At 38.3% G+C, this 21,949-nt stretch overlaps 1 protein-coding gene across 1 annotated transcript; it reads right to left on the bottom strand.

The window, feature by feature from the left end:
• Positions 1–843: 843 nt before the first annotated feature.
• Positions 844–21,415, bottom strand: ptdss2 (phosphatidylserine synthase 2). The gene is made up of 12 exons (XM_053488000.1): positions 20,637–21,415; positions 17,165–17,266; positions 16,162–16,244; positions 13,811–13,878; positions 13,519–13,653; positions 13,366–13,416; positions 13,006–13,119; positions 12,799–12,917; positions 10,085–10,199; positions 9,539–9,684; positions 7,657–7,842; positions 844–4,511 (listed from the first exon to the last, which is right to left on the bottom strand). The coding sequence occupies exons 1-12, from the start codon at positions 20,834–20,836 to the stop codon at positions 4,355–4,357; spliced, it is 1,476 nt and encodes a 491-aa protein (XP_053343975.1). The 5' UTR covers positions 20,837–21,415; the 3' UTR covers positions 844–4,354.
• Between the last annotated feature and the right edge of the window lie 534 nt (positions 21,416–21,949).

The following is a 21,949-nucleotide window of genomic DNA, read 5'->3' as shown; positions in this document are numbered from 1 at the left end:
TCACAAACACAGGTGCAGTGCGGCCAGACCACACCTGAGTGATGCTCCGGCACTTTCTCCTCTCCCACTAAGAATATCCGCATTGTCAGGCCAAAATAAATGGATACACAACTCAATAGATTTTTTTTTTTTTTTAAGTATAAAAAGGCATTGGCACGTGCTGCACGAGTGTATACACAGTATCACACAAAACTGAGTACAATTTCAGCAAAGTAGATCTTCTCAAAGGACAACACTATAGAAATGAAATCTGAATATATTTTAGTCAGTGTGCAGTGATAACAGCTGTACATCTTTAACCAGACAAAGTCACATGTCCTATTCATCACAGATATTTGTCTAGACTAGAGTGGAGGCCTCTTTTCACAATCAATCAATCAATCAATCTTTTTACATCCATGTACACTATGGACAAATCCACACACATCTACCTTCACATCTACACTACATGTTTACGTTTACATTCTGGACCATTGTACTAAGACACTTTTTTTTCTATGCATATTTGCACACCATCTTTCTTCCAAAAATATCAAAAATTTTCAATTTCTTAAATGTTCTCATACAGTATATTTCTATTTTTAGTTCTATTTTACCTGGTTCAATTTAATTTTTCTATCGTATTTCTTTTATTCGTATTTATTTCTTATTATAAGCTTTAATTCTCTCTAAGGTCACTGGCGGTCGTATAAGCATTTCACTACATTTCGTACTGTGTATAACTGTGTATGTGACAAATAAAATTTGAATTTGAAACTTTAAAATCTACTTTTATTAATTTATTTAGTTTGTTTATTTATTTAAAGTTTGATTCAGACTAAAGCAGACAAATGAGACAGTGGCAAAAGACAAGCAGATGTTTTATTTACAGTTTTATAAAACAATCCATATATTGTTCATTCAGTAATGGTCTTTGTTCATGACTTCATTCTTATACACCTTAATGTAGTAGAAAGGAGTCAAAAGGCTTATTAATCTAAAGAAACATCACAGCCAGAAACACACACATAAACTATCTGTCTATATTAACATCCATCATGCAGACAGTAGTGTTAGTGTGGGGACCGAGTCATGAGACAAGGCTTTAACAAAAAATTCTCTTTTTTTTTTATTGACCAAAAAGAAAGGTTGTTTATTTTAAAGAAAAACAAAGTTAGAGCCATTGATAATTAACCAAATGCTAGAGTGTGTCCCGTATCAGTAAAAGTGGCCACTTACTGATTGAGGGGAAAAGGCGACAACAAGCAACATTTTAAAACAGGAACTAACTCGCCCTGGGTAATATGTGTGAAGTCACTTCTGTGGTAAGGGAGATACATTTTTCAACAATTACTTCACGTGCACATTACACAAACTGAGTTTAGTATTGAACTAAATTAGCCCTGAACTTGAACTAAATTAGCCATGGCTACTTAACTATCAAAACAAACTTCTGATTGTGAACAATATGAGTAAAACTTACATTACAAAATTAGCATTTTATTGCTCAGACCTCTCGACACTTAGGCTGCCCTAAATGAATTGGAATTATTTCTGGGTAACTTTTGCTCCTGAACTCTACATCTATTTGTGTGACTCGAGTCTTTGAACAAGCTTACAGGGCATGTAAAAGATTACTGAAAAAGCAAAGCTGTACTAGTCCGTAGGACTGGGTAATATGATCAATTCACTCTCTCTGATAATTAAGTAATTAATGACATTTTGTAATAATTCATTTTATATTAAATGTTTAGTTTTTGTAAATAAAATGTTAACATTTCTACACATTGTTCTGTACTTATACTCATGAATACGCTTTAATTTTTTGTTTTTCTAAATGAGAATTACATTTTCAAAATGAATAAAATGTATTTTGGTTTTCCAAGCACCACTACTGCTGAAAACTGTTCCTAAACCTACAGTTTATATTGTGATACATGTGTATTGGAGAATTAATTATCCTTGAGAATACATATATGCTATGATATATATTGATCATATGGCCCAGCTGTGGGTTGAGGCGTCTTTTGCGACTATGTCTGCATCTAGTAAACCTATTTCATAAGATCTATTTGAAATTGTAGCCACAATGCTTTTCATTAACCTCCAACAGATGGTGTTGTTACTCCACAGTCTGACATTAGTTTCATTCTAACATAGAATGGAAGGAAAAAAAGTGTTAATAAAAATGCTTAAAAAAAAACTTTTTTAAGTCCCTAAAGTACACAAAGAAATAAAACAAAAAATTACACCTAGCATAACATAACTGAGTGAGTAGTAAGAGGTTGTTTTGAGAAACCCATTTCAATGAACAACTAAATGTAAAGTTTACATTCATAAGATTATAATAGCAGCAGCGTGTTCTATGTTACATGAAACGGTTCTGTCCATTTATGCTTGTCGCCAGTAAACTGTCTCTCACTCACACACACAACAGAGTGAAACAGAACATATACATATTAACTATATCTGTCTAATATGCTCTTACATAATAATCAAAAAAGTTGAGCATTATATTGAGCAATGACAATATTTCAAAAATGCACTAAGAATGTTATAGGCTTATGGTGGTGAAGTAAGAAGACAGCGAGCCCGAGCTTCCATTTATCAGACTAATGATATTTGTTCTGTGGCTTGAGCAGCAACGATCATGTAACAGACCTCCATGTGGCTGACCTGACATAAAAAAAAGAAAAAAAAATTGGTCCAGTAAGTCTGACAATGATTGTTTCTGTGTGTGTGTGCGCGCATGTGTGTGCCCGTCCATGCGCGCACATGTGTGCGCTCTCTCTATCATATAAGAATAGCTGACACTCATGCACATCCTAATTACTCTGAAGGGATAAATACCTGAGAGACACAATGTAACAAGAGCGACAGGTCTCCTGAGAGGACGTCAGTCAGTGTTTTACATTATGAGAAAAACAATGCTTATGCTGTTTAAATGTGCGTGTGTAAGAGAGTGTGGCCCAAACAAGTGTAGCACTGTGCAACGACAGAACTCCAAAATCTTTAAAGCCGCACAAACAGGAATGAGAATTCAATTCGAACAGCACTCGTGTCTTATTGCATAGCAGCAAAAAGAACTGAACAAGCCATACCCCTGGTATAGAACACATGCTTAAGAGGGCATGTCAGTGGTCCACTAATGATCGACTTGCACCCTTTAAAAAAATAATTAAAAAATGTACAGTTTCTGTAACTCCATTGTTTTATCACTAGAGTACATCTCAATGTTTCTGTATGAGCTTGTTTAAGACTTTTACAGGGAGCGTTCAAGTGAAATCAGGACTTGTGATGGAATTTCTCATGACGGCGTAAAACCGATATTTACAGAATACTTAAAGCACAGTACAGTGATGAGACTCTTAGCTGCAGTAAAACATTTGATTGGTGAATGGTGAACATGAATGATTATGCTGGACCCACTGCAGTCGTTTCTGTGAATATTCAGCTAGTGGGACACCTGATATTTAAAAATAGATGGATGACTTCTTGCCAACTCTCAGCAGAGATGCATCTGTTAATGGAAACTGTACACACAATCATTCGTGAACACCCCTTGCACATTACAGGAACTCGGCTTGAAGTTACTGCCACATCCCCCATACGGTCCTGACCTTGCTCCAAACTATTTCCACATTTGTTTAAAGAAGTTCCTAGTAGGCCAGCGTTTTAGACCTGAAACAGGCAGTCCACTCCTGGCTCCCTTATGGTATCTAAGCACTTGTGAAAGGCTGGGATAAGTGTAGTAGTGTAGCAGGTGATTATATAGAGAAAGTTTGTACTTTTATAACTGTTCTCTTGTCCTGCACAATCAAAAGTCCGGGTTTGACTTGAACCTCCCCTCAACCAACAAATGTAGTGCAGCATAAAACACAAATAAGAATTTAAAGGTAACTTCCTTCATCTTTCCTGGTTAAAGATACATGTTAAAAAGGACAAAAGTTGTACCCTTTAAGGCTTCCATCCTAGCTAGTGTCAAGAAAAGGTACAGCTTTGTACCCCCTTACTTTTTTTTTTCTACAGTGTATAAGGCAACTGGAAGAACCGAGCATCTTTTTCTTGCATGTCTCTCACATATCCACCCATCCACACAATCATGCTTTGCATCTTACATCTCTGAACAATAAAACATGGGGGGAGGGCAAAAAAAAAAAAAAGGAAAAACAAAAGGTAAAAAAAAAAACACCCATAGAGAGCCTCCATGTAACATGAATTTACTGGTGGCTCTGTGAGTGTTAAGTGTGAGTGAGCATTGGAATGGTCAGACAGACAGACAGACAGACAGACACACGCGCGCGCGCACACACACACACACACATCACTTCATGCCCAAACTGTGCCACAGCTGTGCAGCCCACTGTGTCATCCATCAAGACTTGCGTTGTCGTACGGGATCCGTGTTTCCGTTCAGTTTGCTGCGGCCAGATGTTACAGGGGTCTTGCTGCTGTTGCCGGGGGGCTTCTCCCGCTCGGAAGAGCCCTCCTGCTTACGCCTCCGTGTCTCTTTATAGCGGAGTGTGATGTCACTGTTAACAAAAGCGAGATTGTGGCTATTACAAAAAAATCATGGAGTAATTTTTCACCAGGCCACATTGCCATGGAATGAGGTTACAAAGGTCATGTGTATTAAATTGAAATAACCACTTCTCTAAACTCTGATTTTTTTTCTCCTTCTTTTCATGATGCAAGAGAACAATGCATAAAGATACAGGTCAAGTGATTCTGTAATTTGTATAAGCTAAACTGTAAACTCTAAAAGTTGCATGGTTGTTTGGCGGGTTGGTTAATTAATAACCTGCTGATCTCCTCAACTGTGGAGTTTAATTGAATGATGCAAAAAACAAAAAATATTGAGTGAGCACAACTTATAGAAACCAGATAGGAGTGGAAGCTGATGTCTTTTGATGTTGTAGCCATTTCAAGTCAAGGTTTTATGTTTCATGAGATGTTTTTCTGCTTACACTATTTTTTTATCCTATTGTTTTGTGCAAAAATTAAGTGAAGTTGTGACCTGCATGATTTTATGCTCTGCGCTGCTGCCACATGATTGGCTGATTAAATAATTTGCATAAAAGTACAGGTGTACCTATTAAAGTGTGCATGTGTGTATGCATGCATAAAGTGTGTACAGTATATTTATATAAAAACTGACTTTGATGAGATGGGGAAAACAAAAAAAAAAACAGAACACAAAAACATATAACAACAAAGCTTGATTGTATATAATACCAGAGTTGCACTTCTGCATAGTTTCATGTCTAAGTATCGGCAGTGCGTGGGTGTAGCCCACAGAGCAGTCTTGGAATGACTAATGATAGTATTGCAATAACTATCAAATAAGATATTTAAAATGAAAATGCTATGTTTGCAGTTTTACAATCTAAGAAAAACAAAAACCTACATACATACATACATACTACATACATACATACATACTTGCTTTGTGCCTCCTAATGTTCTTTTTCAGTTATTTATTATATAATACACAAACTGTCTTTTGGACAGAGAAACAAAATATTTATCGATGACACATTTTAGCCGCCTTTGTGCATAAAAAGGTAATGAGCACAGCATTATCTGTTGACAAACAACCAGGCCAGGACTGACCATAGGGCATACCGGGTGGGCCTGGTGGGCCGACGCACATTTTTGGGCCAGGGATGTCAGTCCTAATTTAATATTTTTTTAAAAGTTTATTAGGCCAATCTATTTATTACCGCAATGGTAGAGTATCTGAGACACGAATCACAGCCCATTGGTTGACTGTCTTAAAGGACATTGAGCTAGTCCAATGAAATCTCAGGCCAAGCCCTGCCTCCCTCCTGGCCAGCCCTCATCTTCCCTTGACAAAATCTGCTATTTAGAGTTCGACCGGAGTTTGAGATAAGTCCATCTATAACAATGGATAAACCAGAAAAAAAGAGAAAAGAGCAAGGGGGGTGCAGAGAAGCTGCGGGAAAAAAGACGCAAAAGCCCACAAGTGGAAGCAGCAAAATATGCGAAAATCATTTTATGTGCGGAAATAATTTTTTACCAAGGTTACTTGCTTCCATGCAGGTTACTGTGGTTTAATGTTTGAAACAAATCAGTGAGCACATATATCCTTTGATGTGTCATATGCCTCAGCATATTGTTTAAATAATCATAGTGGGCTGCTATGGCCAAAAATGCCAGGGCCCTTTTTTTGGTCCTGCAAACAACTAAACGTCATAATGATTTAAGCAGAAGAGGCATGGCTTGGGCTGCTTGCTGCCACTGTCCCTCCCACTGCAGGTGAACTTCACAGCCCCAGAGAATGTAACAAACCTTAACTTTAGAACAAAATGTTTGTTTTGTTTTTTTTAAGTATATCAGAGGAACCGTATGTGCTATGGTTATTAAATTATTTAAGAGAAAGGCTTTCAAGTTGTCAAATTTGTATAAAAACATTTTTGTAAAAGGGGGCGTAGGATGGCATTTTATCTAAAGTGGTATAAAAGCTTTTACAATTCATCAAGAGTAGATAATGACTTATTTTCAAGACAAAATCTGTTTTTGTCAGGTCAAAACAATGCTTGATTGCTCCCAAATGATTACACTAGTCATTTCCATTCCTTTTGTTTTACAGACTAGATCCCCAAGTTTTGTTGAGGTGCATACAAAATCGAGCATGTGAGAGTGAGCTAAACAAAGCTAAACAGTTTTTTTTGCTGATTCACTCTGGCTGCACTGTAACTCCCGATTATAAAATATAAGGAGAGTTTTAAATCCAGATTTGAAGGGGTTCATTATTTTTAATCTTATCAAGATGATTCTTTCCATGTGGTAAAGATTTTTACCCAGTTTCCAAACCTGTTTCTCATTTTTTGATTGGACCAAAGATGTGCAAAATATGGCAGTGGGAATACCAGCCCTATTTATTTTCTATGGGAAACATTTTTGATAAACCGTCGGTCAGATTCCTTAAAAAAAAAGAACACATTTCACATAGGAGAGAACCACTAAAAGAAGAATTTTCTTCTTATAGTAGTAAATTCCTATTTGAGTTTAATTTAAATAGATGATACAAAAAAAATATTAAATGAGTTGGAAGTTGGAGTCACCATGACTTTTGCATCATTTCTAGGTAAAAATGCTGAAAAGAAAAAATATATTTTTCTGTACATTCTGGTTTGTTAAATGTCACACTGCCCTCTAGGGCACACACTATGAGTTAGTGTGTGAAAGCCTGCAGACACAACAATGCAGATGTTTAAGTCTGGCCTTTCTGGCATGCAAGGGGAGAAGCAGTCTGGTGAGAATGACAGATGAAGGTGATGTTGGCACAACAACCTGCCGTCACTCTCCACCTACCTCTCCCTCACTGCACATGGACATTACCGCTGACACACACAGGGGAGAGAAAGACACTATCAGCACGGCACATAGAATGGCACAAAAACAACCAAAAGAAAATCAGAAATGCAAAAACCTGCACTATACCACTGAACATGGTCCATTAAAAACAACATTAAGACATGGGACAAATAAAAAGTGATCTGAGTTTTGTAGGATTGTTTGTGCGTTTGTGTGTGTTGCACCGTGCTTCTTTCAGGATGTACATTTACTTACGCACTTATAACAACTGAGAGCAGAGTAGTGCCTTTGTGCCTTGTCTCTCTGCGCTCGTATTAATTTTCTACAATCACTTACCGGATAAAGAAGCGCCACAGTGTCCATGTGAGGATGAGGACAATGCCGAGGATCCAGCACTGTGTGACAAAGAACGGGATCGGTAGCATGATGGTGTGGGGGTCGTACTTCACTACAATGAGAAATTCAGTTACTGTGATGGCTGCGACGAGCCATGCCTGCTGACCCAGTTTCTTGTGGAATTTCCTGAAAGATCAGAAAAAAAAAGATTTAAAAAGAAAAAAAAATCAAAACCTTACCCAAAACGTACATGGTTAACTAATATTAGATAATAATAACAGGATTATAAAATAAATAATAAATAACTAACATTACCCAGTGCAGAAGAAAGCATACCTTAATATTATTTACCTCATGCTAAAAGAAATTCAGTCTTATCTAAACATTTACCTCATTAAAAAAACATATTATTTATTGCATTATGAGACAAATTAAATGTAAACTAACATTACCAACATCAGGATAAACATAAACATTATTTACCATATGCTAAAGTAAACATTAACTAACATTATTTACCTCACTATGAAACAAATTAAAACCTAACTGGCATTATTTACCTCAAGATAACAGAAAATAAAATCTAAATAAGACAAAAAAACATGAACTAATATTTACATTGCTTTATCTTTACGTAAATAATATTAACTAACCTTATCTCAAAATAAAATAAACACTAGCATTATAGACCATGTGTGAAAGTAACACTTAACTAAGATTAGTTACCCCAAGATAAATCAAAGTTAACATTATCTAACATTATTTACCTCACCATAAAACAAATGACAAATTAACTAGCATAATTATACCAAGAGAAAAAGTAAACATTAACATTTTTTATCTCAGGACAAAAAGTAAACATTAGCCAACTTTATTTAGCTAATGATAATTAAGCAATATTACATGAAAGGAAGTGCTGTATTGCTGGACAAGGCATGACTGTGATACAGGCATAAGGGCACCGCCCGAATGACGAAAGCATCACAGTGACGCTGATATCCAGCACAACAGCACAACCTTGAGTGTAATATTTCTTTTATACAGTTCCACCATTAAAAGGTGGTTAAAGGTAACCATCATTTATTATAAACAGATTATGCTTTGTTTGCTTACTTAACCAATTATTTTGCTTTGCCAACACATATCCTAAACACAACTGAAACTAATGAAAAAAGGTCTGCATGGTCCACATTATTAAAAGAAGCGCAACTAGTGCACTAGCTTTCTCTTTACTTCTATTCGCAATTTAAGCCCAGAACCTGAGCGGACGTAGCTGAGCAAAAAAAGTGGAAATATAAAGAGAAATTTTAACATAGTACTGGAAAGAATATAAAACTTTACCACTACCCCAGTTAATTACTCTGACTGTCATGGTCAGTTACGGTTAGTTAGTTAGTTAGTTAGCTACATGCCTACAATTGCATCACAGCCATGCCGAAATACAGCAAAACAGAACTCCCTCGCATGTGATGTTGCTTAGGTAAACTTTAAGATTATTTACTGTTTACTCTCATATATATTTTATAGGCAAAATTAATGCTTTGTTGTTACTTATGATCTACTAATGATGAAGGTCAGTTCTCATTCATGTTCAAACAAATACATTATGGAATCTCAGGTAAGGGAGCTGTGATAAAAACTGGTACTAGAATATAAGCAAACTTTTTTTTTGACAAATTTTACCTATTAAGGTAATAATAATTCATACCTAGTAATAATTTATACCTGCAAGTTGATAACCAATAAACGTCCTTAACATTTTACTAATATAACAAGTTGAGTCAACACTAAACTTAAAGCCTAATATTAAGTTTAAATTCTTAATAACAAAAATAAACATATATTTATTTTCTTAAATAAATGCAAAAAAATTGGAACTAACGGGTCATCCATGAAGTCGTAGATTTCCCTCATGGCTACTCCTCCAACGTTAACGAAGAACACAAGTCTCAGCAGCACAAGGTAATGCTCAGGTGGCATCCATAGCACAAACTTCAAATAGAACGTGTTCAGCTCCGCCAACAAGAACTAGAAGGTGTAAAGTGAAACAATCATGTACGTATCAAGTGATATGATGCTACTGATACAAACATTTCCAATGGCCAGAAAATGATTGCTTCCTTCTTTCATGTCAACATTCTAAGCACAGTTGAATGAAGTCTTCACATTTCATAAACAAACATGCAGTTAGTGTTCATCAGTGACCTAAAAACTAATGAATCATCAATGAGGATAATTATAGAAACCTGTTCTTAAAGGAAGCTAGTCACTAATAAGTTAATTAATCTCTTCTTTTAAACCAGGGCAGAGTCCATTTCTGTGTGAAATGTTATTCTATGTATCGCAGCACCTGGGGAAGTAATCAGTCACTTAGATTTGATTAAATATTTGTTATTATAATTGGCAAAAACAATCCGGTCACACTGACCATGAAGATGATGCCAAGCACTGCCAACCACCGGCGCAGGTTAGATGCTGGTCTCCACTCGAAATTTACCCAGCTGTAGGGAGTGAACTGGAATGCGATGCGCTTTATCTTCCCTCTGTTATTAAAAGACACACCATGTACCAGTACATCAGGCATTATTTTCACAATGTTGCACATGGCCCCATGCAAGCCACAGACAAAAGAAAAGGTAGGGCAAAGATAATGGAACTTTCTAAAGCCAGTAAAACTAATGTCTATGACAGCACCTACTCAACAGAAATCTCCAAGAATAAATATTGGTTTCATTGAAAAAAACTATAAAAATAAATAAATGAATAAATACCATTCCACATTAAAACTATAAAGTACAATAAACTATAAAGTATTACACCCAAGAAATTTGCCTTCACCGTCCATAATCTAAAAATACACCTTAAAATTAGAACTGGAAAAACACAGTGCACAGTGTTCCCATTAATCTAGAGAGAGTCAGCTGTGAGCGTCTCTTCACACTGATGGCAAGAAACAGATGTTGATATTTGTAGTCTAATTCTGCTGCTAGAAAATTGACTGAGTAACTAGGTACATTAAACAGCATTATTCACAGTGGATGCATAAAGATCAAATCCATGTCTCATTGAAAGCAATCGTAGAAAGAAAAAAGTCTGCAACTATGTTGTTTAGCACGTAATGTCAGTAGTACATCTACAGTATGTTACCATTTTATCAGTAACACTTCTGCATTTCGTTGAACAGCCCATTCTGTTGATGTTTGTTCAAGGTTACTTTTTCTACTATGTAGAAAGGTTGTGAAAGTTCAACAAACACACTGGATAATTTACCTTAAACTTTAAAAAAAGATTTCGTTTTAGACAAGTTTATAATTCTCTTGCTGGTACCACTTTAGTTGGGTATTAACAACACCTTAGGTATTGCTCCTCTTTGCTTTCTCTACACTGCCTTTGCCTGCCCCTGATCCTGAGCTTTGTTCACCCCATTGTTTCCCACACATTAAAACATTTCCAGAATCATTAGCATTATTCTTGGACATGAGCAACAAACTAGATGACCCAAAATTTTGTAGATACCTGAACATAACACTTAATGACTTAATTAAGGTTTTTACTGGACACAGGAGTGGTCTGTGGAGATTTATGTCTAACCCCAATCGGGTCACGTCCCGATTTTAGGCAAGGGGGCCTAGGATTCAGTTTTTGTTTCAATTTATCCCGAACCAGTCTGAGCATGACATGCCCCTGTGCACAATGAGAGATCAGTGAAGAGATGGTTGGATGGTTTGAATTAAAACTCTTGTAACTGAATGACTACAAATTCCCACAGCTGCACTCCAACATCTAGTTGAAGGCCTTCCCAGAAAAGTGGAATTCACTACAACAGCAAAGGCAGAACAAATCTGAAAAGAGATGTTCTATAAGCATATTTGAAAAAGATGGTCAGGTGTCCACAAACTTTTTTTTATTGATGTATACATATCAGAGTCCGGTTTTCAAGGGATGTTGTGGTCTTGTGACACTGTGGTCCATCTGGTACATTTAAACCTTCAAAGACTTTTCTAAACATGTATGTAAATTTTATTTCATGAAAGAGGTGAATTTCTAAAACAAACCTGCTTGCAAATGTTCTGTTTCTATGAGAGGTTTCCTACCTGAACTGTCTAACCAATAATCCCAACCCTCAGCTTGACCTACTATGCTATATGCCCCAAAAACTCCCACCCTCTGAGACTTTTTTATTAACTTTTTTATTTTCAACTATTTTGAAAATTATATTAAAAAACAATGTAAAAAAAAGACCACTTTTCAGTATAGTGGTCCTGGTGGAAGTCAGAATAAGATATAAAGTAAATCTAGAAATCATTTCCTTCTGGCATCCAATTATTTTTATCCCAGTTCTGTAGGTAAGTAAGTCAAGATCTGTGAGAAAAATATAGGAACACATCTTGGAACTTACCTTCCCATAACTTATGACTGTATGATCCCTAAGGGCATTTTTACATGATTGTAAAATACTTTAAGGGCATTTTCACATGATTTCTCACAATTTCTCCCTTCCCCAGCCCTAACAATATTTTTGCCCCCTGTTCTCAGAAGTACTTACACTGTCTTATAGTACACTCTCCAATGCTCTCGCACGCCTGGATGAGTTTGGTGCATGCTACATGCACACAGATTTCGGGCAGAACAGATATTGTCATGTCTCAACAGCGAACTTCTACCATTCTCAGGTACCATTGGCTTCCATATCTGATCTGATCCATGCCTGAGTATGTTGTCGTTTTTGAAACCACCTCTTCTCAGATACAGTTCCCAAGCGCGGGATTGCGTTCTCAGTAATGATAATGAACCAGACTTGAGTGTTTTCAGAAATGCTTTCGGACCCTAATGTGTAACCACCCTAACCCAGTGGTTCCCAACCCTGGTCCTGGAGCATCTCCTGCCCTGCATGTTTTAGTGTTCACTTCTATTGAGAAAAAGCTGTCAATTAGCTGATTTGTTAAATCAGGTTTGCTGGGGCAAAAAAAAAAAAAAAAAAAACCACTCAAAGGTGCAAAGCATGGCTGGTAACCAATGGGTCATAACCCCCCCCAAAAAAAACAAAAAAACAACAACAGAAGTACAAAAATAAGATGTAGAGACTTTCTCAGTGGGCGTGCCGGGGCAGTGCTTAGTTGTATGTAGACCTGCAGTGCTTACTTGTATGTAGGGATGTTCCACAGGCCTTGCCACTGGTACGGCTTCATGGAAAGCCAGCCGAGTGTCTTCATGCCACAGTATATGCCCAAACCATTACACACAATCACGTCCATAATCCACTGGGAGAGACAAAAAGAGAGGGAATAAAAATTAATCTCTACAGGCTACAGTTTATAAATAAGAAAATAAAATGAAAGCGATACTTACATGGTCCCACCAGCACTCTGAGAAGTTTGGTAACTGGTGCTCCAGACTGTACTCCAAAAACTCAAACATCACACTGATGATCATACACATCCACCAGTCTCGGATCATTAGTGTCTGAGAAAACAGAAATGAGGACAAAGAACTGCTACGAGTTCAACAAATACCAAAATAATTAAGTTTTACAACTGAAAAGCAACTTTGATTGTTCATGTTTTCTCTGCAATTGTTCCAAGACTTTATCTTTATACTTTATAGTTCATTACAGACAACACGCTGGTGTGCAAGTACAAATATACAGAAGAACTTGGAAGGGGGAAAAAGGCACAGCTTACAATTGAAAACAGAAAGACACCCACATACCTTAATGTACCAACCAAGGAAATGGGCAGGAACAAAGCCATCCATTTTGTCCTGTAACAGCAAACACAAATTAGCAAAGCACTGTTTGTTTAGGGTTGTGTGTATCCGAGTGAATATCTGTGTATGTGTTTATAAGGGACAGTGATTTGTTACCCAGATGTTGTGAAAGGGGTCAATAGTGTTTCCAGGATCATAGATAAGGCAATTTCCTCCATAGTCTCTCTCTGGCAGAGGAACGCCCAGCTTCGGGTCGATGAATTTCATGAAGAGGCGTCCATCCTGCACCGTCTGCAGCACAAACAAAACACAGACTTATTAAAAGGGGGGGCAAAAAGCACTGCATTTCTTCATCTATAACAGCATGTGCATTATTATTTTATATCACATCAACTATTGGTTCATGTGCGTGTAGGCGTGAGAAAATATGGCATGACTCCAGACCCACTTGGAACAGAATGAAGATGAGGAACAGCTCATAGACAACGCTGACACAGAGCCAGAAGCGCCAGTATGCTGAAAGCAGAAAAAGGACATGCTGTCACGGTGCCAGGCAAACGGCACCCTTATACAGATAGACACACAAAAATACCCATCATGAGCAAATCATCTCATTTTCATGCAATGTTGAAATGATTGGTTATAAACATGAGCTCTGTAAACTAAGCTGTGCTCCTATCTCTATCCCCCTACCACTCTATCACTTTACCCATGCCCTGCTCTGCCTATCCTCCTGTTGTCTCTGCTTTAGTGCAACCAGGCTCGCCTTTCTTTGGGAGCTGCTCTTCCCTCTCAGTCTGTCTGTTGCCTTGCTACTTGCAGATCTAATAAGCTCTTCATATTTACACACCACAAGTTTGCACTCATTACCCCTCAGGAGATTCTTCGGGAAAAAACTTGTTTCATAGAAAACCTTGTAGAGGACACCTACTTGGCACTGGGAACAAGTTTTAGGGGGTAAAAAAACCTAAAACTAAACCTTGAATCTTTCTTTTCTCTTTGATAATCAGAAAACAATGGGATATACTCTTGAACGCCTGGTTCTTCAGGTTTCTCTCAATGACAAGCATTCAAATTAGACACTTTTTTTTTTAGAGCACCAACAGAATGTCTGGTCTAGCAAGATGAACTGGTCTGCTTATTACAGTGACACTCCTACAAAATGATTCTTAGAGTTATCTGAATAAAGTTTTAGACATTTGTCTAGTCAGTCAAACTTTGTGAAAGAGCGAAGAACAAAGAATTTTGCTAAAAAATCTGAGAAAAGCAAACATTCTTAGCAGTCAGCACTGATTCAGGAAACTGAAACGTGTATTTAGCCAGTAACAAACTTACCCCTTTCTAGAAACAAAAACAGAACAATTCATCTAAATTACGAAAATTATCATGAATTAATCAGTTTTTTTTAAAAATTATTATTATTATTATTTTTTGGGGATTTTTTCCCGATTTTCTACCTAATTTAGTCGTGGCCAATTCCTCCCCGTCACTATGGGGCTCCCACATTAAGGCTAATACTACCATTCAGCCGGGAGGGCTGAAGACTATCACGTGTTTTCTCCGAACCGCGTGACAGCAGTCGCCGCATCTTTTCAAACTGCTTGATCACGCACCGTTAGGGGCGGAGTAACACACTCGGAGGAAAGCGCTAGCCGCTCCTTCCGCGTGCGCAAGCTCATAGACGCCCCTGATTGGCTGTAGAGCCGTGATTAATGTGGGAACGCTAAGTACCTCTCATCCCTCCCCTCTGAGAGAGCTAGGCCAATCAGCTCTCTCTAGATCTCCGGCTGTGAGAGGTAACAGAATCATCCGGGGATCGAACCAGCAATCTCCGGATGATAGGGCGAGCACTTTACCACTGCGCCACTCGGAGGCCATTAATCCGTTTTTAACATGAATCAAAAACTAGGAGTAAGCACGTAAGAAAAGCATGAATGAGAAGTTTGCGAGTTAGGAGCTACGAGAAAAGATGCCGCCGCGGAGGTTTTATACTGGATAACATTCTTGATGCAACCCACTCTTTTTTCATGGATGCCCTGAATCCAGTGGCTGGATTTGAAGCATTGGCTGGAGCAAAAGTAAAATCTGTAAGAGATTTACGCTCAGGTTTTTGGCCAAAATAACACTATACTGATTTAAAGCCAATTAAGCTGAACAGTCCATTTAGGGCTGCTTCCTTGTTATATGTGACATAAATGACTAAATTGAACCAAGTTAATTGAGTTGTATGATTAAAAAATTCGCTAATCGCTAGACCGATTCGTGAATTAATAGTGTTTTGTTTTACACTGGATGGCACTTAGGATTAGTGGTTAGCACTGTCGCCCTGCACCTCTAGGGTCCAGGTTCGATTTCCGTCTCTGTGTGCATGGAGTTCGCATGTTCTCCCCGTGCTTGGTGGGTCCCCAAATTGCCCGCAGTGTGTGAAAGAGTCAGCATGTGTGTGCTCTGCGATGGATTGGCACCCTGTTTGGGGTGTACCCCGCCTCATGCCTCAAGTCTTCTGGAATAGGCTCCAGGCAACCCCGGGACCCTTGCACACAGAATAAAGCGGTCTAGACCATGAGTGAGTAATTTAAACGGTGTGAGTGTGACTGATATAGGGTCTGGGATTTTTTTCAAGTAAATACGTGAACTTGTGAATGCAGCGTGATCTGAATGCAGGGAAATACATGCAAGTGAATCGCCATCATTCAGGAAAGAGATATTTTAGTATTTATAAATTCAGTTGACCGTGCAGCCCCATGAGGCAAAAGGGAGCAGTGTAATAGACCTGTCTCACTATTTTTTCTCTCCTACCTGGATGTGGTCGTGAGAAAGGGCCGTCTTTTGCCTGCGTTACTCCGAAACAAAGGAATACCAGAATGCTAGCTACAATCCCCCTGGAAACACATACACATAGAAACAAACAAAAAAAATCACTATATGAGAGATTTGGAGTGCTTTTATAAGAGAGAGTGGGCAAAAGAGTTGCCAAGTCAAGATGTACCATGCTAACAGGCTAACAGACTACCCTGCTGTAATAGAACGAAAAGGTTATTCAACTAAAAATACAAAAATGGTTACAATTACGCATATTTCTGCAACCAGGTATTTTTTAGCTTTTTTCCTATAACTGTTTTAGTTTGTTTTCCAGTTGGTTTGTACAGGTTAGACATCAAATTAAAGATGAAAAAAAATTCTGAAATTTTATCATGGTCTCGTGATTTACATCACAAAAGCCTGTGATTTTAACAAGGGCTTGTAGACTTTTTATATTCCCTGTATACACAAACACACTCTATCCCCACCTCATTTTACTATATTTAGATTAACCTCAGACACAAGGGAAACATCTGGGATCCAAATAAAACAGTGTCAGGTTTCTAGCACTTAAGATAAGATAAGAGTAGAACAGTATAGGGTCACACAGTCAGATTACATTATAAAATCTTAAGGAGAAAACCATAAATAAGGCTTAATGTGTACAAGCAATTTGACAGCCGTGCAATAGTACAACACGGCATAATTATCTGTCTAGAATAAGAGGCTAATTAAAGACTCATTATCAGTCCAAATCATAAGAATGTATTACAGATAATCTTTTTAAAAAGCAGCCATGGTGCTGATGAGAAATGCTTGTCCCTGCGTACTTGTACCTCAAGCACTTATCATTTACTTTAGAAAACACCAGCCTGATCATTGGACCTCACAGGACTTCAGGTCGAGGTCACTTCATGTGTTTAAACAAATAACTCGAACAGGGTTAGTGTTTACACACACACACATTTTGCACGGCTCATGTAGGGGTGTGTCCACATACCTCTTGGTGTTGTATGTTGTGTCTTGTGGAGTCTCCTCCAGGAGGGTCACGTAGACCAGAGCGCATGTCAGGATGAATAAGACAGTCAATGTGTGCGCTCTCCTGTTCAGACAGACAAAACAAAAAAAATTGATGACTAAACACTGACTTTGTTGTGATTTGGAGAAACCCCAGGATGATCACAGTGTTGATGCCAAATGAAGACCTTTTGCTTACTTTACACCCTACAAAGCTGATAAAGGTCCTTAGTAAAGGAATAGACTTCCACACACCCTCAAACACACACACGTTATAATTCAGAATTAAAACAAGCTCATTTAAAGCTACCTTTACAGTTTAAAAGAAATTCTGAAAAACAGAACACCATCAGGCACAACAGCTCTCGGCGTATGCAAAACAATGAAAATAGCAGACTATAAAGGTAATAACAGCAGGGATGTGGGTGCTCTACTTTTAAGCAGCATACCTGTAACACCACACCCAACATATATTTCTTGTTTAAAAAAATGTGTGTTGATGAGCACGGTCAAGGTAAATTATAGAATCAGAAGGCATTATTAATTTAGCATAACTGCACCTCATTTACATCCTGCAACAGAAATTGCAGATTTATATTACAGGATTAATATTAACACACTTTCCACCAGTGTGCGTGTTAATGCTCCAGCTGAAATACCCAGAACATGCACTGTTTCACTGTCTATGTAAATGAGCTACTGCTGAACCTCACCCTGCAGAGAACTGCAGCGATGAGCAACTAGCTTCTATAGGTGGTGGCGATGCAACTTACACAATGCCAACTAAAGGTGCAGAGTGGTAATATGTAGAGAATTTCGAGTGTGCGGAAGTTCGGGATAAAAGCAGGCAAAGAGTTGGAAGGACAAAGCAAGACAAGATCAGAGAAGGAAGCATTTAACGTTGTTTTAAGTAAGACTGGACTGGAACATCGGCTTCAAATAAAGGCGAATGAGCCCTACAAGTGCAGACATTGAAACTTACTGGACTCCGACCTCTGTTAAACAAGAAGGAAAAAGAAGAAAGAAGCGAGGGGAGGGGATCTTCTTTTATGAGATCATAAAAGGGGAAAAAATATTTGCTTGTTTACACCCCGGCCATTACAAAAACTAAAAGGGTGGAATTAAATTTCTTTCTTACATTTTGCTTGTAAACATGACTAAAAAGTACATTTTGCATAATGGGTCACATTAAATTGCTCATTGTGATGTGTTATCCTTCCCACATCTCACTTACATCTCAGACTAATAATAAACAGATTTTTAGGAAACGTGTTGCATAACAAATTAAGGGATACAACTGTTGGTATGGGGAAGTTTTCCATAAGGTAAATAATTCCTGAAATTGATTACATTATAGAATCTATAAACATTCATGTCTTCACCAGCATCTCCCTTTACAGTACAGTACAATACCTTTAATATTTAAATTAAAAAAACTGAAACAAATAAATTCACAGCTTCTCAGTCCTCATCCTGAAGCGTCAAGCCTTGGAGACGTTTAAAAGCTGCCATTTCTGGTAAATCACGGTGGTTAAAGAGGAACACTACCTCTGACATACAAGCTTAAATATATAAACTTAAAGATTGTTTTAATATGGATTGTTACTGTTATAATTACGTTAACAGTTGCAGCTGCAGTTAAAGGAATCCTGTGTCCTTGCACGTTGCTTTCCCTGCCCCCTTCCACTCCTGTATCTGTCCAGCTTAAAGTCTTTAACCAGCCTGAGCGCAGCTCAGTTTCTGCTGAGTTAGTCGAACAGAAGGAAAGCCAACATAAACCTGGCATCCTTAAATCGTCCTCATGAGTAGGAGGACATTACTCCTTTCAGTAAGAAGTGAGTATATAGTCATGATGGATCATGATCAGCAAGGCAGATAAAAAAAAGGGGCTTTATTTTTTCTTTGCATGTACTGTATACATGTACGTGCTCAAAAACACGTTTCAGGTTTACAGACACTACCAGCGTCTCAATCTGAAATATTTTATTATTCACAGATCAATGCTGTGTTGAGAGCTTAAGTGCACACTGTAAGGAGTTCAAGACTCTAGAGGTCAGGTAAACGGTACAACCTGAATCGGAGTAGTGTTCGTTTTAAAGTGATAATGTCTTGATGAGAGTGTGCTACAACGGCCAATAGATCTAGCACCTCAAACGAAAGCTGTGTACACACACTCACAAAAAGCACAAAAAAAAAATCATAGTGCGTGACTGCAGAACACGTCATACAATAAGACAAAGAACTGTAATTATTATAATGATTTGGTAGTAATATCTTACTGAAAAAAATATATCAATTAATTAATATATTATAATATTAGATAAATAAATCAGAGATTAAAAAAAAGGTTAATCAAAAAACAAACACAAATACACTACACCACTAACAATATGTGCACCCCTGACCATAACACTCGTTGTGTCCTTGCTGAACATATTGTTCTTAACATGTTATTTCAGAGCATGTGTGCGAGATTTAAACTCATTTACATACTGAGGTCAGACACTAATGTTAGATGATGGGGTGTTGAGGTCAGGTACAGGACGTGCGAGTTCTTGACAGACCACAAATGGGGCTCGCTTTGTGCACAAGTGCATTGTTATGCTGGAACAGGTTTCAGTGAAAGGAATTTGTAAAATACAGGATACCATGGAACAGGAATGGTAATAGTGTGATTGCCATGTCAGGTCTACATACAGCATGCCATATAGTGTATAGTAAATGCTAGCTGAAATAACCATGGTTGATGGGTAACGAGTTGGTAGGAACAGTTAAAAGGTTAAAGCTAAGAATAAGCTGATCAGCTTTAATGCAATCAGTGACCTTATTGAAGCCCATGTACATGTCCGACTGTCTTTCAGTATGGCAAAACACTCGGCCTAACTTATTAATAGAAAGAAATAAAATTGTGTAAGGATGAGTATCTTACGCCTTGGTTGCGCTTGTACACTTTATTTACCGTCAGCCATATACACTCCCTGTTCAGTATTCGGAGAGTAATTCACAGATGAGGCATTGAAAATGTAAATGGGATAAAGATGAAGTTTTGTGTTAAAACAACTCCACAGTCCAGCTTGTTAAAAATCACTTACACGCTTCAGTGCTGTTATTTCAGCAGTGGAAATAGTAAACATTTATAATTATTTTAAAGGAGATTATTGAATGTAGCACATAATTGTCCATAAAATCGCTTTTACTCAAGATTTTAATTTCACTTATGGTGCAGGTTAAAGTTCAGGTTGGTATCTAAATAAGTAATGCAGATGTTTCAATAAATTCTGTTTTGCGTGATGCAGTGACATAACCTGGCTGGACAGACATACAGATATACAGACAGAAGTGTTTCTGAGACAGGTTTCGGGTCCTGTTCTGCCCAACGTACAGACAAAAACTTTTATTTATATAAATGTCTAATGCACATAGGCAGTGTGAATGATGCCTGTCAGTTCCCTTACCAGAAGAAAGTGTTGGTTCCATCGTCAAACACCTCGCTCTCGGTGCTCCGCTTGCCGGCTCTGGCTCTGACCCCGGGCTCGTGCGCGGCTCCGGTTACCGGCGGATCGGCAGCCCCGGGGCCGTTACTGAGCTGCTCCTCCGCTGTAGGGTTACCACTAAGGGCCAAGCTGCTGCTCTTCTTCGGCTCGGATTTGGCCATTGTTTATTTTTCTTTAGCGTTTTATTCTTGGTGTATGTTGCACCAACGGAAAATACAAAGTAGTGCGAGTGTCCTCAGTCCCCTCCTCGGTCAGACTGTCTAACGGAGGCATGCAGGAGGAAACTACAGCATTCACGTGAGACCAAACTTCTAATGACCCTCTTCTTCCATTACCTGATTAATCAATCAATCAATCAATCAATCAGCACGCGAGTCACCCCGACTGTACCACTGATGTACTCTATCAGTGTGCGGTTATGGAAACGCACGCGCTCTATTGTGGCGTCTGGCTCACTGCTGCACTGTTGCCCGCTGAGTACTGAAGTCACCTAGCTAGGGTACACAGCCCTATATGCAAGCAACACATTAACACCGTTTAATAACAAGTGCGCTCACACTATCTGAGCTTCAAGCTAACGACTCACCCACTCACAACATCTTCCCGTTTCTACAGCGTCACAATTACTAACACGTCCTTACCCGACAGCTCTCTCGGATGTGACAGTGAAAGGCGACTTGTCAATAACCCGCATGTAACCTCATTCACCACCTCGTCTACCCCCTGGCTGTGGAAATGGACATACAGCCATAGCGCTAGATCGCGCGTTCTGACCTCACTTCCTCTTCTGGCGGAACAAAATGGAACGTTCAAGGGCGTTACACTGCGCTCCGGTTGCGCAGACATGGCGCATAAATACTTCTCCAACATTTCACCTTGTCGACCATATAATCTTTTTAGCCCCCCTTTCTTTCGTTCCTTTCGTTCTTTTGCTATTGTATTGTATTCTTTGAATGTTGATTTGTTTTATCCTCTGCAGGATTTTGTACTGTATTTTATTTTATGTTTTTATTAATCAATAAAAACAACCTTGTCTATCATACACTGATAATTTGTCATGCGTTTTCGCAGAACCTGCATCAAGGCAAAACAATATGTATAACTACTGTTAAGCTATCCTTCTGTTCTGATAGCTGATAGTCACACTGAAACTTGTGGAATCTAACCTTGTGTGTGTGTGTGTGTGCATCTGTGCTTTGCTTGTGGGTTGGCATGCCATCGAGCATGCCCTTACCTTGTGCTCTGGGCTTTTTCATAGACTCCAGGGCCTGCTG

Source organism: Clarias gariepinus, chromosome 2, assembly GCF_024256425.1.
Source record: "Clarias gariepinus isolate MV-2021 ecotype Netherlands chromosome 2, CGAR_prim_01v2, whole genome shotgun sequence".
Classification (NCBI taxonomy): domain Eukaryota; kingdom Metazoa; phylum Chordata; class Actinopteri; order Siluriformes; family Clariidae; genus Clarias; species Clarias gariepinus.
Note: the sequence above shows the minus strand (reverse complement) of the source record. Positions and strands in the feature narration are given on the sequence as shown.

What these genes read in the sequence shown, in the direction of transcription:
- ptdss2 (XM_053488000.1), bottom strand. Translation starts at nt 20,836, where the DNA reads ATGGCCAAATCCGAGCCGAAGAAGAGCAGCAGCTTGGCCCTTAGTGGT. An exon ending in TGGAACATCCCTACATACAA is followed by an intron (nt 10,200 to 12,798) that starts GTAAGCACTGCA and finishes TTTTAATAACAG; the next exon opens with AGGGAAGATAAAGCGCATCG. An exon ending in TACGACTTCATGGATGACCC is followed by an intron (nt 7,843 to 9,538) that starts GTTAGTTCCAAT and finishes CTGATCTTTCAG; the next exon opens with GAAATTCCACAAGAAACTGG.